Below are 13,785 nucleotides of genomic sequence, written 5' to 3'. Positions count from 1 at the left end.
GGATGTCATGAATGGGAGATAGGATAGTGTCTTAGTTATGTCTCACTGAAGTAGGAGGCTACCAAACAAAATAGGAGAGCACACAGTAGCTTTTTTCATTCATAGCATCATGAACCAGCTATAGTGTTTCTAACGCCCGTATTCTTTTCATCTAGCTACATTATTCTCCTCGATAGCATCTGTTTTGCATGTGATCTATGGTCCTATCTTCCTCGATCGATCAGCCTCAATCGATGATGGATCAGGAAGTTGTCCATCAGCAATCTGCTCATCCCAGGCCGCTCTGTCTTGATCGTCCAATCCAGCATAACATTCAAGATAGTCTAGGGGAATGAACTCGGCTATGGCACTGGAAAGTTGAGAGGAGCGCTGAGCATAGGCATCTTCGGCCAGCGTTCCAGACCATCTCTCCGTTCCAGGCAAGAAGTAGCCAGCATATTCCCAATCGATCAGGGTTTTGACCTTGAGGGTTTGCGGGTCGATCATGATGTTGTGAGATGCAAGGTCACCGTGTTGGAAAACATACTCGGCCTCGTGGAGAGGAAGAGTTTGCCAACGGTGGCCTTTCCATCCAGGCCGAATGTCAGCAGCTAGCCACTGAGGAGGCATGACAAACCCCTCGAGACCGCGCTGGTGAGATTTCAGTTGAGCGAGCTGGGGCAAAACACTTTCTTCAATGAACCTAAGTGCATTGGAAGAAACCTTTTCAAGGCAGGTTTTGCATGGTGGGCTGGCGCAGTGATGTTCTCCTGAAAATGAGCATGCTTGCTTCGAAAGTTGGTTTAAGGTAATGCCTTCGATGAATTCGGTGACTAGGTATTGCCGGCCGTCTGGATGAACCCCGTGCTCGAGGAGTTTAGGCACTGGAATTGTCGTCTTGGTAGCGATGAGCATCAACGCTCTCGCTTCATTGGTAATACGCTCATGGTTCCTATTAAGCACTCGACTTTCATTAGTTATTCTTTCCCTTTCGATGGGTTATTCTTTTTAAAAAATAAAATGGTGCTCTATATTCCTTACCAAGACCTAAACCAGGTCATGGTTGAGCCATCAGGCCGAGTCCAGAGGAAGGGAAGTCGTGAGGTTTTGGTGAAAGTTGTTGCACCGACTTCGTAGCTAACACCATTGGTTTCCCAGGTCCGGGGGTCGTCATAAGACACACGGCCAACGCCTGGACCGCACATCTAGGCACCTTATGTGAGAAGATGAAAGGATGAAGAGATTTCTTTGAGCGTGGCGGCAAGCTCCCGGCTGCGGAAGGGACACAGCTGGGTTGAAAAAGGGTACACATGTGTGAGGAACAAAGAGAAGGCTGCGTCTGAGCTGACGCAGATGATATCTGATCAATGTTACTTTGTGAAAGGCTTCGCCAAGCGTTGGGACTCGTCGCTTTGTGGTAACGGCAGGGCACGGGGTGTCTGCTGGGGACGATGCTAGGCTTGTCGTTGGGCATCAGGTGGGCGTTACCTGTTGGGCCGCTAGACTAAAAAACATGTACTACTTTTCTAGCCCTCTACGAAGGAGATTGTGAGACTGTGTATCGAAGCTAGTACGATCTATAACCCAATGTTCTCATCTACCAGTGACTCGCGGGCGTGAATAAGTCGGTATCTTGCCGTCTGCACGATCAATACTGAAAGGGGGCTTGCTTCCTATCCCCTCCAGATCGTGGATGTCCCGAATCTGCTTGTTGACCGAGTTTGCCACCGGCACCGCTGCCTCGCCAACTGTTACTTCTTCGCCTCTAGTGCAGAAGATGGAGATGACTGGAAGGTCATTTTTTCCTTTTATGTGTGCCGTACTCGGCTCGTATCCCACATTAAAGATGTCGAAGACGATGTGAGTTCGTATTCCCGATCGCTCTCTTGCGACGTAGAGAACGTCTCGGTCATAGTCGGCCAAAAGCCCCATCCTCTCCTTTAAGAGTTCGAGCGATATAGTAATCATCTCGATAGGTTGATCGTACGCACGTGACAGATGGGAGCTCCTACTCCCAACGGAGATCAAGACCCTCTTTGCAGAGGATTTCGTCTCCATATCTTCGCCTGAATGGTGTTGAGTTTCGGAGCAAAAGTGCCAATAGCGGTGTTTCGGTGGGCCGAGCCGACGATTTGCCGATAGAATGCGATGGCCAGCTGTAAGCTGCGTGCCGCAATCAGCGCTGGCACGAAAGCGCTGCTCTGGCAGGGATGAGAAGAGGATGGAAGAAGGATGCAGGAAGGAAGGGCGGTCAGCGGGATCAGGAGCGGGGCAAATGCTGGTTCTACGTCTTGTTAGGAATGGGTCCTGATCCTACCCCGCAAAAGCCGGAGGATGTGTGGGGCTTATCCGCCGACTAATATCCCGCGCCAGCGGAGCGGGAGAGAGACTGGGTCGGGCCGTTGCTACTAGCCTGATCGGTTCCATTTGACCGTCCTTCTCCAGCTTGACTGCCTACGTATATGCATAGGCAACATGTTACTGTCTGCTCCTCCAGGATTTCGTGGTTATGTAGGCAAATCAAAACTGTCGGCTATGGCCATCTATTCCTACTTCGCCAAAAACCCAATTCATCTTTGTGACGCAATCAGTGCCCGCAATGCTTCCGCCACCTCATCTGCACTTCCATATTTCTCGTCCCAACACATCTGGATGATATTGCTGGCTGTGATCCCTTCTAAGGTAGGAAACTCCCCCTTCGCATACTTTTTCTCGATTTCACCATCCTCCTGTCCTTCATATGGCGATGCCCAGGCCATTATCTCGTAGATAGCAGATCCAAGGGCGAAGAGTTCTCTCTTTCGAGCAGGGCGACTCCAAAACTCTCTCCCTCGAAGCGGCAGCTCATAGGCGGCCTCCTCGCAAACACCCCCCCGTAGCTCGTCCTGCCCTTCGATCAAGGAGCCGCCAAAGTCGCCAATCTTCACACGGTAGTTATCAAAGAGAAAGAGGTTGCGGCAACTCATGTCGCAGTGCTGCACTCTCCTTGCGTGGATATGGCTCAGGCCTAGGGCGGTATCGAGGGCCATTCGCAGTCGGACGCCCTTCGTAAGTGGCGCCGCTTTGTGTTCTCGGATGAATTTACGCACGTCGCCAAATGGTGCATACTCAAGACGAAGAGAATTGATGCCTGGATGTACTTCCTCTAGGCCATAGCAATGCAGGATATGAGGATGTTCGCCCAGGTGCTTGTATATAAGGGCCTCTCGAGCGAGTTCTTTCTCGCTGTTGTGTTGGCACCAGGCTCGGCACTCACCCTCTTCCCACACCTGATACCCTTTAAGAGCCGTCCTCTTGTCAGTAGAAGACACAAAACAACTACCGCCTAACCCGACGATCGACCACCACATAGTAGGGCTGGTGGCGGATAGTGCGGCGAGGATCCACGTGTGGAAGCTGATATTTGGTCTCGTAGGAAGCTTAAATTTTGTTGCTGGGAGGATTGGCGAAGCCGAGCGACGCTACGTAAAGGTGTAACGAAATGAGCCAGCCTGTTTAAAGAAGAAGTTAGCATCAATGCCTACATAGGCCAAATTGGGTTGCTGCACTGCTTTAACATGCTTGAAACGGGGCACCGTACCGGTTGTCTTCGTGGCTACGAACGGAGGAGAATGCCTACGAGCTAGCGGAAGGGCCTGAAAGTGCTGCCTTAAATGCTGTGTGATTACCTGGGAGTCTGGGACCGGCGGGGTGGTCAGAGCGCTCCCACCTCCCTTCCGCTATTGAACAGCAACCACTCTGAATCCCGTCTCCTTTCCACCTCATCTCAGGTTTATTCCGATTGTCCAGCTGTTGCACTCCGTCGTATTCTACACAGAACAAACCTGTCTTGCAGGCACGATCTTTCAATGGATAACCGCAATCGGCCTTCCCCGCGCCTCCAACACGATGCTCTTGCATGGAGTCACGACCAGTACCCCACGACTCCCTCGACCTTCCCCCAACCGGTCCTACCGGCTCTTTCAAGCCCACGAGAACGAGACGATGGTGAACAATCCCGAAATCGAACCCTCCAGCCGCCTTGCTCGAGTGCTTTTGCACCAACACAATTGTCTGCCCAGACCTCGCCCAATCTGGATCCCACTCTACTTCACCAGTTCTCCCATCAGAATCTTGGGGCGGATGCAGGGTCCTTTCCACACGGCTTTCGACGACATGTGCCGACGGAGCGTCCTGGGACGGGGCATTCCCCCGCGCCGGACGTGTTGAGGCTGAATATCCGTATGGCGACTTCAATACCGCCGGCTGGATTCGCGCAAGCCCCAGAGCGAAACCCAGACGCGTACGGACCCATCGCCAGCCACAACCAGAAAAAGTGTACACAGTTAGCTACCAACTTCTTCAAGGACAGCGTAAAGCAGGCTCGAGAGAGGATTCAGAGGTACACGGAACACAACCTTGATCACCTATATCGCAGCAATGCTAACCGGCTTGTACAGGCAAAGCGACATGGAAAGGAAACTCAACGACCCAAACGAATCAACCTCACGGCGACAGCATACTTGGTCCTCAGTGGGGCGTAAAGAGGGCCAGTATCTTCGGTTTTTGCGGACCAGAGATAGACCGGAGAACTACCAAACCATCAAGGTGATTGGCAAGGGTGCTTTTGGGGAAGTCAAACTGGTGCAGAAGAAGACCGACGGCCAGGTCTACGCATTGAAGTCGCTTGTGAAGACAGAGATGCTCGAGAAAGACCAACTTGCCCACGTTCGGGCCGAGCGCGACGTCCTGGCCGAAGCCGAGAGCCCCTGGATTGTCAAGCTGTACACGACCTTCCAAGATGCACGTTTCCTTTACATGCTGATGGAGTTCCTGCCGGGTGGTGATTTAATGACTATGCTCATTAAATATGAAATCTTCTCGGAAGATATCACTCGATTCTACATGGCGGAATGCATTCTGGCAATCGAGACGGTGCATTCGTTGGGCTTCATTCACCGGTAGGGTGATACATGAAGGATACCGACCGTTGCTAACACTGCTCTTAGGGATATCAAGCCAGACAACATTCTCCTAGACCGTGGTGGCCATATCAAACTGACCGACTTTGGTCTCTCAACTGGTTTTCATCGCCTTCATGACAATAGCTACTACCAACAGCTGCTCCACGGAAAGGCCAACAAGCCACGGGACCGAAATTCAATCGCACTCGACCAGATCAACCTCACGGTTAGCAATCGATCGCAGATCAATGAATGGCGTCGGTCAAGAAGACTGATTGCATACTCGGCTGTCGGAACCCCTGACTACATCGCTCCTGAGATTTTCACCGGCCAAGGATACTCGTTCAGCTGTGATTGGTGGTCTCTCGGAACCATCATGTTTGAGTGCCTGGTCGGTTGGCCTCCATTCTGCGCCGAAGATCGTCATGATACGTATCGCAAGATTGTCAACTGGAGCCAGGCGTTGTACTTTCCTGAAGATGTCCAGTTGAGTCCGCAAGCCGAGAATCTAATACGAAGGTAAGCCTCAGTTCTGTATTCTCTCAGCTTCAGTACTAATGGCTCAGCTTGGTGTGCAACCCCGAGAATCGGCTTGGCCGTGGCGGATCGCACGAGATCAAGGCACACCCTTTTTTTCACGGAGTCCACTTTGATCAGCTACGCCGAATCAAGGCACCATTCGAGCCACGCCTGACTTCGAACATCGATACCGCGTACTTTCCTACCGACGAGATCGACCAGACCGAGAATGTTCATCTCGTGGCTGACGTCTCACAGGCCCCGCCAGACGAGACGCTTCAGATGAGTTTGCCTTTCATTGGTTATACCTTCAAGCGGTTTGACAACAACTTCCGATGAATGGTGGATATCTGGAGCACGTACTGCATGGCTTGCAGGGCAGCGTCGAGGTTGTGGCGTCGGCGGAGACCAAGGAGTGAAGCTCAGGGTCGAAAGCGGGTGGTCGGTGGCCGGGGGGGCCAAGGGACCGGGGACTTCGGGCCGGTGTAGCCAGCCGTCGGGACTTGACGCATCGGTGGGTTCGTCAGGTATGGTGTACAGGATCTGTCTGCACTGAGAAGGGGAAAATCTGCTCGCCGCCTGTTGGTCCGACTCGCCGTTAGGGATCAGCTCGCCGTTCGACAAACCAAGTGTTGTTGTTGTTGGTCTTTGCGACCAGTGCCTTGAGTCGGCGGATGCGCCGCCCCACTGCCTGGAAGCGCATAACGTGACAATTGGTAGACTTGATCTGGGATTCATTTGCCCAGCGTCGATTTAGTGAAACGACAGGCACATATAAATATGCTGTTGGTTCTGAAGATGTTGAATGATAGGCCATGCCAGCTACCTAAGAATACGACCCAAGCTCCTGCCCGCGTCCTACCGCACCGAGTCTGGCGACCTGGCTTCTCCGGGGCGACACGTCAAGTCAAAACTCTTCCGGTCTTGGAAAGGAAGGACGGGCTACTAAATTCGACGCTTTCTTACTGAAGACAATCGCAGGCTCGGCCTTTGAAAGACAGCCGAGCCGGACCAGGTCTCTGGGCCGGCGGTTATACTAGAGTAGGCGCCAAAACCCCCTCACCTGATTATCAAGACGTTGCGTTACATTTCGATTCATCCATTTCTTCTATCCTTCTACCCTCTCATCCCGGTTTCTCCATCGACAGGTGTGTCGAGTTCGGCCCTTGGACTCCTTGAAGATTGCCCTCTTTCGGTATGATCAAGCTTGTACAGAGTCCGAGGGGCTGCTCACCAATATGCAGCGTACTCCCGGAGGACATCTTTTTGTCTGTTTGAAGTTAATGAACGTATCTCTTACATAGCCGTGTAGGATAGTGAACTCTTTGATGGTGGAGAATATAGCTTACTTTCCCCCAGTCTATATTTTTGCACTCGCACGGCTGATCGCCTCGTCAAATGCGCCGAGTACCCGGCGATACACGGCATCCGCGTCTGCGGGCGTCTCACCCGGCGTGTCGACGTCCACGGAGCCATCAGCGAGCGTGGGGAAGAGTATGGCTCGCAGCGCACGGGCGAGGTCCTGGAAGTCGTCGCCGCGGAACTCGGTGTCGAAGTCGGCAAGGAACGCCTCAAACGGACCAGGCTCCATATCGCGCTTCTTGCGCGCAGCGAGCTGGTCGTAATCCCAGTCTCCTGTCCACCGCTTCATGCGGCAGGCGTCCGGCAGCCCGTCACTGCGGCCGGTTGTGGCCATCCAGAGGACCACGTAGAGGAAGGACTCGAGGTCGTGGCGGTAGGTGTGGCGCTTTCGGATAAGGACGCCAATGGCCATGAACAAGGGTACGCCGACACAGGTCCGGCCGTCCGGCAGAATGTCCTCGAGTGGGGAGGCCAGGTCGAGGTCGATGAGCATGCCCCGGGGTTCGAGCGGGCCACGGCGCTCTGCGATCATCACATTCCAGATGGAGATGTCCTGGTGTAGGATGCCATGGCGCAGGAAATTATGGTGGCCTTGGATGGCGTCGCGCAGCGCCTCCAACAGCTCGAGCGCAGAGGCAAACGACTGCAAGGGACGTCCGAGTGGAGCCACAGCCACGACAGAGAGCACCATATCGGAGTACGGCTGGGCCTCGTCGTCTCGGCGGACGGGCTTCGTGAAATCGACGACGCCTCTCGCCAGGGGATCATCGCCGTCAGAGCCGTCATGGACGCCAGCGTAGGGGGCAAACTTCCGCGGAGTGTCGAAGTGGAGGTCACGACGCAGATCCTTGACATTTACCAATGTCTTGTGGCTGATCAGACGCACGACGCCCCACACGTTTTTCTCCCGTACCCGCTGGAGCATGACTTCTTCTGGTTGCCAGACCGGCCCGCCGCCATGAGTCTCGCTGGAAGAAGAGGGCTGCCACTTGAACTTGACAGCAACATCCCAGCAGTCGTCGTTGCATGCCGTGTCGCCGGCCGTCTTGGCCCGGAAGGCGGCGGTGCCGCCGCCCACAATATTGTTGCGCGACGACATAGGCGCATCCTGCAGCTGGAGGCGCAAATTCCGCGCCTCACCCCGATCATCAACTGTTTCCATGGCTAGGAACGTTGCCCAGGACGTGGCGCCGATCCACTGGGGCACGAGCCAGGGATTGAGGCCGAGCTCCTCCCGATTCATCAGCGTGTAGCCGACCAGCACGGCTTTGAAACGGCTCGGCGACTTGTCCACTGCGATGGGGGTTCCGGCATAGATACCAGCGCGATCAAACACCCACGGCTCGGCCCAGCGTCCCCACACGTACAGCCCATGCAAGAAAAGACGTGCCGGCTGGGCCTCAAACACGCGTGCTGCATGGCTGGAAAGGCGGAGAAGGCCTGGCCAGTAGGAGGACTGTCCACGGCCGGGCTCTAGGTGGCCAACAGCCTGGACGCTTGACCAAGAAAAATCGTTGCCGGCCTGGGCTGGCTGTAGGTAGAAAAGTGGCGGCAAAGGTGGAGTGGGCGCCGTGGACTCGGACTTGGGAGAGGGCGGGGCGTACCAGACGGATGGAACCGTCGGTGCATCAGAATCCACATCAGCATCTAGCACCGCCGCGCCGGCAGCAGCAGCAGCAGCAGCGCCGCCGTGGTGTAGTTGGAGCCAGGCGAGGAATTCCCCAGTCTCGCCGCCGTCCACGCCCATTAGGCTGGGGGGTGGGTCCGGCAGTGTGGCAGCCATGGCCTGAGCGCGGGAAGACCAACTCGGCCTGTCAAAGAACTTCTCAAAGAAACCATGGACGCTGCCGTGAATGTGGCCGTCGATGTCGGCAAACACGCTGCTCGTCGCTTGGGCCATGGTGATGGGTCGGATTAGGCGTTAGAGAGTGTAAACGTTCAAGATGTCGGTGATAACAAGGCAAAAAGGAAGAAGAGGCAGTGCAGTGTAAAGTGGACAAAACAAACAAACAAACAAGGCGGCAAGGGGGAAAAGCCCTGAAGGTGACACAAGAAAGCTGACTAGTCTGGCCACATAAAGAAAGAGATACAAAGAGGTGAACTACTTATAAGACAATGCGCAATAGGCAAAAAGGAGGGAGTCGATATCCTTTCTAGAGGTTAGGCAAGACATGGTCGCTCGGCCAAGCAAGCAGCCGTCACTCAGATGGTATGATGAATTTAATGTATTGACATTGACTGCTCCTGTGGGGAGCATTGTACGGCCTGTAAGAGGCGATCAGACCTACTATTAAACTCCGCTACACTACCTAGGTACAGGGAACGCGATTAGGACGGGCGCGAGGGGTACCGCCATCATCCGGCTTCAGTACCCATTTTCGTCTGAATCAACGACTACCATCAACCGACCGCAGGGTCTACTCTGCAGAACATCATACGTTATCACCGCGGTCACTATTATGCACACAGCCCTATTGAGCGGCCTATCCACCTCGTCGACTTTCACGATTTCGATTGCGGCGCTGCTAGGGGATCAGGGGTGGCTCGGGCGACGGTTCAGATGCAGATATCGGTGTCTCCCCTTAACTTGAAGCTGTGCTTCACCGAGATCATATCCCAAGACTCGGTGCTACAGTCCAGGTCAGCCTTAGAAATGAAGACCTGGATCACATCGTCGGAGACGAGTCGATTTACTCGAGGCTTTATGGCCCATGGCTCGTCGCCACAGAGAGGTTGACCCGGCCCGGTAAAGTTGACGTCGTCTGGCCCTGTTCAAGATTTTGTGTCTCGGTACGTGATGATCACCACCGCAATCAAGTCATTTTGTATATCGCTCTGTCGATCCTGCCGAATACGCAAGAAGGAGCCTTGCCTGCCATGTCGGCTGCCTGATGACGGCGTCGCCTTGCAACAGACGTGCTTGACGCCTCTTCCAGCAAAGCGCATCGCATCTCCGTCGCCCAAACACAGCACAAGAGGGAGTCGATCACATGCTACTGCCGCCGCTTGGATACCGCATAGAGACCCTCACCCAGACGCCCGGGCGCTATCACGACAGCCGTGGACGATCCCACAGAGATCCGCGTCGCCCGAAATCAATGGCGCGCCCTGGGCAGCAGGATGGACAAGGTCCGCTCCATCCTCTTCGGTAGGAGAGGCATAAAGGCCTTGTCTTTCGACAAGTAATCATCCCTAAGCGTCCGCCGTGCATATCAGTTGCATTCCCGACAATTCGGCGATCACTAAGCCCGGAGGACTTGCTAATTGACGACTGCGTCATCTGACTACAGTATTAGAGGCAGTCTTGATAGAAGAAAATTTATCTACAGCGATTCCAAATACTCCTCCGCCCTCTCTGAGTCCATTCCAAAAGCCAGCTGTAGCATTGCATGCACCAACGCCTTGTCCCCCTCTCCGTGTAAGTCGCCGAGAGTAGAGAAACAGGCAAATACTCTTGATGCCGGGCTATCCAGGACGTCTGATATTCTTCTCTGAAAGACCTTTCCCTGTTTTTCCAACTCGTCTTCTGCTACTTGGAATCCGTCCTTGTACATCATACGAGCCTTGTTTTGTCTCTCCACGTTTCTATGTGCCAAATGATTCGGATCCTTGAGTATGTCCTGGATTTCCTGATCTGGCTCTCTCAGTGGGAATGGCATGGGATAGTGATAAGTTTGCCAGGGTGCAGATTGCGCATATTCCCAGTCGATCACGGCAACGATGTTAAAGTCATCATCGATAAGCATGTTCTGAAAACCGAGATCCATATGACTCAGTTGGAATAATGTCTCTGGCTTGTCCTCGTTGAAGAGCTTTGTATGGCTCAAAATCCGGTCGAATACAAGAGTACCAAGCCGGCAGTATCCGCAACTTGACCCGGCGCTAGATTGAGTGGCGAGCGTCTTGCGTAAGGCTTCTGAAAGGTCAGTGAAGTAGTCGAGTGCGGTTGGAAAAGGTCCGGCATTCTGAAGTTGATCGATGCTAGCAGATGCTAGTGGGCCGATAACAGGCTCCCCGTTGTCAAGTTGAGAGATCGAGCCGATCCTGGGCCACGCGAAAGTTGCAAGCTCTGCTTGAACTCTCGTCCATTGTGTGATGATGTGGTGTTGGATAGCGTCCTAGACATGGTCAGCGCGGTTCTCCGATCATCGTAAGAGTGCATCGTACTGGTAAGCTGAAGAAATCGGCCGCTCCGTCCTGCAAAGTATTGCCATAGAAGCCCTCCAGAAGCATGTATGGTGCACCGGTCGTTGAAGTCCGCTCTGAGCCTGGAGTCTCGTAGGCGTAGACGGCTGGAAGACGAACTTTGGGTAATCTCGCTCTCACAAAGCTCATTGTTGCGATCTCGCACTCTATAGCATATGCTTCGGATAGATCGCTCGACTTGTGCGGCAAGCGAACTCTGGCAATGACCAATTTCCCGTCTCTTTTCCCAATCATCTCGAAACAAACCCAATGCTGACCAACTGAGAAAGGTTCGCTCATGGTCATTTCTTGCCCCATCACCTCCCGAGCATGCTTCAGGAGGGCATCTTTGCTGATGCTTGCAAGCGCAGACTGCAGGCGTTCCTTCAAGCCATCATAATCCCAGTCATCGAGGGACGTCTATCTGGTACTAGGCGGTACGAGAGGCATGTTGGCCGAGATATCTTGGCTAGTCTCTGATATTGATGTATCGCATCAAAGACAAAAGGTGGTGCGGTGTACGTGGTTCTTTGCAGCTTGAGTGTTGCAGACATAAACACCATCCTCTTTCTGGTCAATGAATCTTGCTGTTAAGTCGTGTAGTCTCCGTGGATCTAGATGTACTTAGACACCGAGCTCACGATGGAGAGGCTTAAAATAAACCCCGCTATGGGAACTACGGGATCCCCGCAATGGGTAGCCCGCAAGGGTCCACGCTAGACGTGTCTTGGAGGGGCTGGAAGAACATCTGCTAGGCGACTTGCCCTACGGTGAAGACGTGGATTGAATGGACACTCTGCCACCTTGTCGATTGAACCTTGTCTGCGTGCTGGCACATTTCTGACACTCAATCAACATCACACGGGCATAGGCTCATTCTGTAAAATTGAATTGAATTGGCAACGATAGAGGGAAAGTACAATATGAAACCCGGTGCCACACGACAGCCGTGATCTTAGACTACAAGCTATCAGCCGCAGACTAGCGCGCCAACGGATAACTCAATCACAGCTAAGACCCATCGCAGTAGGGGTTTGAGGCCTGTAGTCGACCCTGCCGGCTTTGCAAGCTAAGCGTTAATTACCAGATTACCTAGGAGCATCCGGGTTCCAGTTATGCGCTGTAACTTGGTCCGTGCCAATTGCTTCCCCTCTTGGAAGCACTCGAGGAGCTATTCCAAAAGAACTTCCAATTTCGCGCCACGCTTCTGTACCGCTTTCCTGCTTCCAGGGTTGAAATGCTGTCGACCACTGCACTACCAAATCAGCATGTCGACGTGCGCGAAGTGAACGAGGCATTTGAAGAGGTCGAGGCATGTTTCAAGTTTACCCATACCCTCATTGTGTATCAAAATGGCCGAGATCTTCACCATGCAGTTTCAAAAGCTCGTTACTCATCTCCCTCAGAGATCAGAGCAGAACACTTCATCAACGACATCTTGATACCTTTTCCCGCTTACAATCCCCCATTCTCTTCGGAATTCGCGCGCGTACCGAACCCCTCACTCCACGACTATTTCGTTAAACGGCCTCGGCTGATCTCTTACGATCGCATTTGTCAAGGATCACAGCCGACTTCCATCGCAGACTCTGTCCTCAGAGAAGTGGAAACCTGCGAACTTCTGAAGCGACACCCACACCCGAATATTGCCCCCTACTTTGGTTGCCAAGTGTCCGATAATAGGATAACCGGCGTTTGCTTCACCAAATACCAATGTACACTGATGCAAAGGGTCAATCCGTCGAAGTTAATGAAGAGGAAATTAAGATCCGTCCATCACAAAAAGGAGGATTACAGTCGTATCCTGGGAGGCATTGAAAGTGGTATCAAACATCTCCATTTGTTAGGATTGGTCCATAACGACATCAATCCCAGCAATATCATGCTGGATGGTGAGGAACCAATCATTATTGATTTCGACTCATGTCGACGGCAAGGAGAGAGCTTGGAGAACGTTGGCCGCACATATGAGTGGTATGATGAAAAGGTTCGGGTTTCTCTTCCTCAGAATGACCTCGATGCGTTAGAAGAGATTCGCATATGGTTGGGTGACGATTCAAAGGCATTTCAATTCGACGAGTAGATTTTTCAAATCGTATCCGAGGAAATGCTACCAGATTTGATTTATGAAACCCTAGACAATGGTAATGTCCTAGACCTCTTGATCTTGTCGTTAGCATGAACTGGAAATGTGGTGGAGCACCCTAGCCCGCGCCCGGGTCGACCAGGCATTTGAAGCCAGTGCCAGTCACAAAGCCCAACGTACAGCTTCTCACATTGTGTTGTCGTCCAACCAATATTGAACAGCTAGGAAGACATGCTAGTCGAATATCATCCAAACGGCTTTTCAAAACGTCGTCTGCCTCCATCGAACATCGTGTGGCTTACAGTGAACATCATTGTGGGTCTAGGTAGCTAAACCTCGAGGGGCCGGAGCAGCACCTCCCCGATTAGCAGATCGGAAGACTTCCACTCTCTACTGGGAACAATTGCTGGACGCAGTACACAGAGCGCACTCCGGTCCCTCCGTTGCCTCCAGCTTTCATCTGCCATCCGATCCATCTTTTCTCTTCCCCGACGCGTTCGTTCATCAAGCAACACAAGCTTCAAGCTGCAAGCATCACTGACAGAGACGCGCCTCGGTAGGTGCCAGATGTGTCTTGATTGCATTCCCTACAGCCATGTTGATTTTCCTGCCAATAGACGCCGCGATTTCTTTCAACTGCGAACAGCACAGCAACATACACTGGGCTACTGCGACGTGCTTCCGATCTCTAGCCTCGGCTGATGGACCCGA

General features: G+C 53.1%; 5 protein-coding genes across 5 annotated transcripts; 1 reads left to right on the top strand and 4 right to left on the bottom strand.

Annotated features, from left to right (window-relative positions):
* Positions 1 to 195: 195 nt before the first annotated feature.
* On the bottom strand, positions 196 to 1,184 carry E0L32_004947 (uncharacterized protein; the record flags this gene model as incomplete). The annotated part of the gene is made up of 2 exons (XM_031139414.1): positions 196 to 931; positions 1,021 to 1,184. The coding sequence occupies 2 exons, from the start codon at positions 1,182 to 1,184 to the stop codon at positions 196 to 198; spliced, it is 900 nt and encodes a 299-aa protein (XP_030996549.1).
* A 1,365-nt stretch (positions 1,185 to 2,549) lies between these two features.
* E0L32_004946 (uncharacterized protein) lies at positions 2,550 to 3,329 on the bottom strand (the record flags this gene model as incomplete). Its single annotated transcript, XM_031139412.1, has 1 exon — positions 2,550 to 3,329. The coding sequence occupies one exon, from the start codon at positions 3,327 to 3,329 to the stop codon at positions 2,550 to 2,552; it is 780 nt and encodes a 259-aa protein (XP_030996548.1).
* A 498-nt stretch (positions 3,330 to 3,827) lies between these two features.
* E0L32_004945 (uncharacterized protein) lies at positions 3,828 to 5,780 on the top strand (the record flags this gene model as incomplete). The annotated part of the gene is made up of 4 exons (XM_031139411.1): positions 3,828 to 4,360; positions 4,419 to 4,919; positions 4,968 to 5,441; positions 5,489 to 5,780. The coding sequence occupies 4 exons, from the start codon at positions 3,828 to 3,830 to the stop codon at positions 5,778 to 5,780; spliced, it is 1,800 nt and encodes a 599-aa protein (XP_030996547.1).
* A 1,021-nt stretch (positions 5,781 to 6,801) lies between these two features.
* E0L32_004944 (uncharacterized protein) lies at positions 6,802 to 8,703 on the bottom strand (the record flags this gene model as incomplete). The annotated part of the gene is made up of 1 exon (XM_031139410.1): positions 6,802 to 8,703. One exon carries the CDS (start codon positions 8,701 to 8,703, stop codon positions 6,802 to 6,804), a length of 1,902 nt encoding a protein of 633 aa, XP_030996546.1.
* Positions 8,704 to 10,126: 1,423 nt separating this feature from the next.
* On the bottom strand, positions 10,127 to 11,138 carry E0L32_004943 (uncharacterized protein; the record flags this gene model as incomplete). The annotated part of the gene is made up of 2 exons (XM_031139409.1): positions 10,127 to 10,921; positions 10,971 to 11,138. 2 exons carry the CDS (start codon positions 11,136 to 11,138, stop codon positions 10,127 to 10,129), a joined length of 963 nt encoding a protein of 320 aa, XP_030996545.1.
* Positions 11,139 to 13,785: the final 2,647 nt, after the last annotated feature.

This window comes from Thyridium curvatum (assembly GCF_004353045.1).
Source record: "Thyridium curvatum strain D216 chromosome Unknown NODE_25_length_444008_cov_73.864110, whole genome shotgun sequence".
Lineage (NCBI taxonomy): Eukaryota > Fungi > Ascomycota > Sordariomycetes > Thyridiales > Thyridiaceae > Thyridium > Thyridium curvatum.
This window is presented reverse-complemented; position numbering and strand designations above follow the sequence as displayed.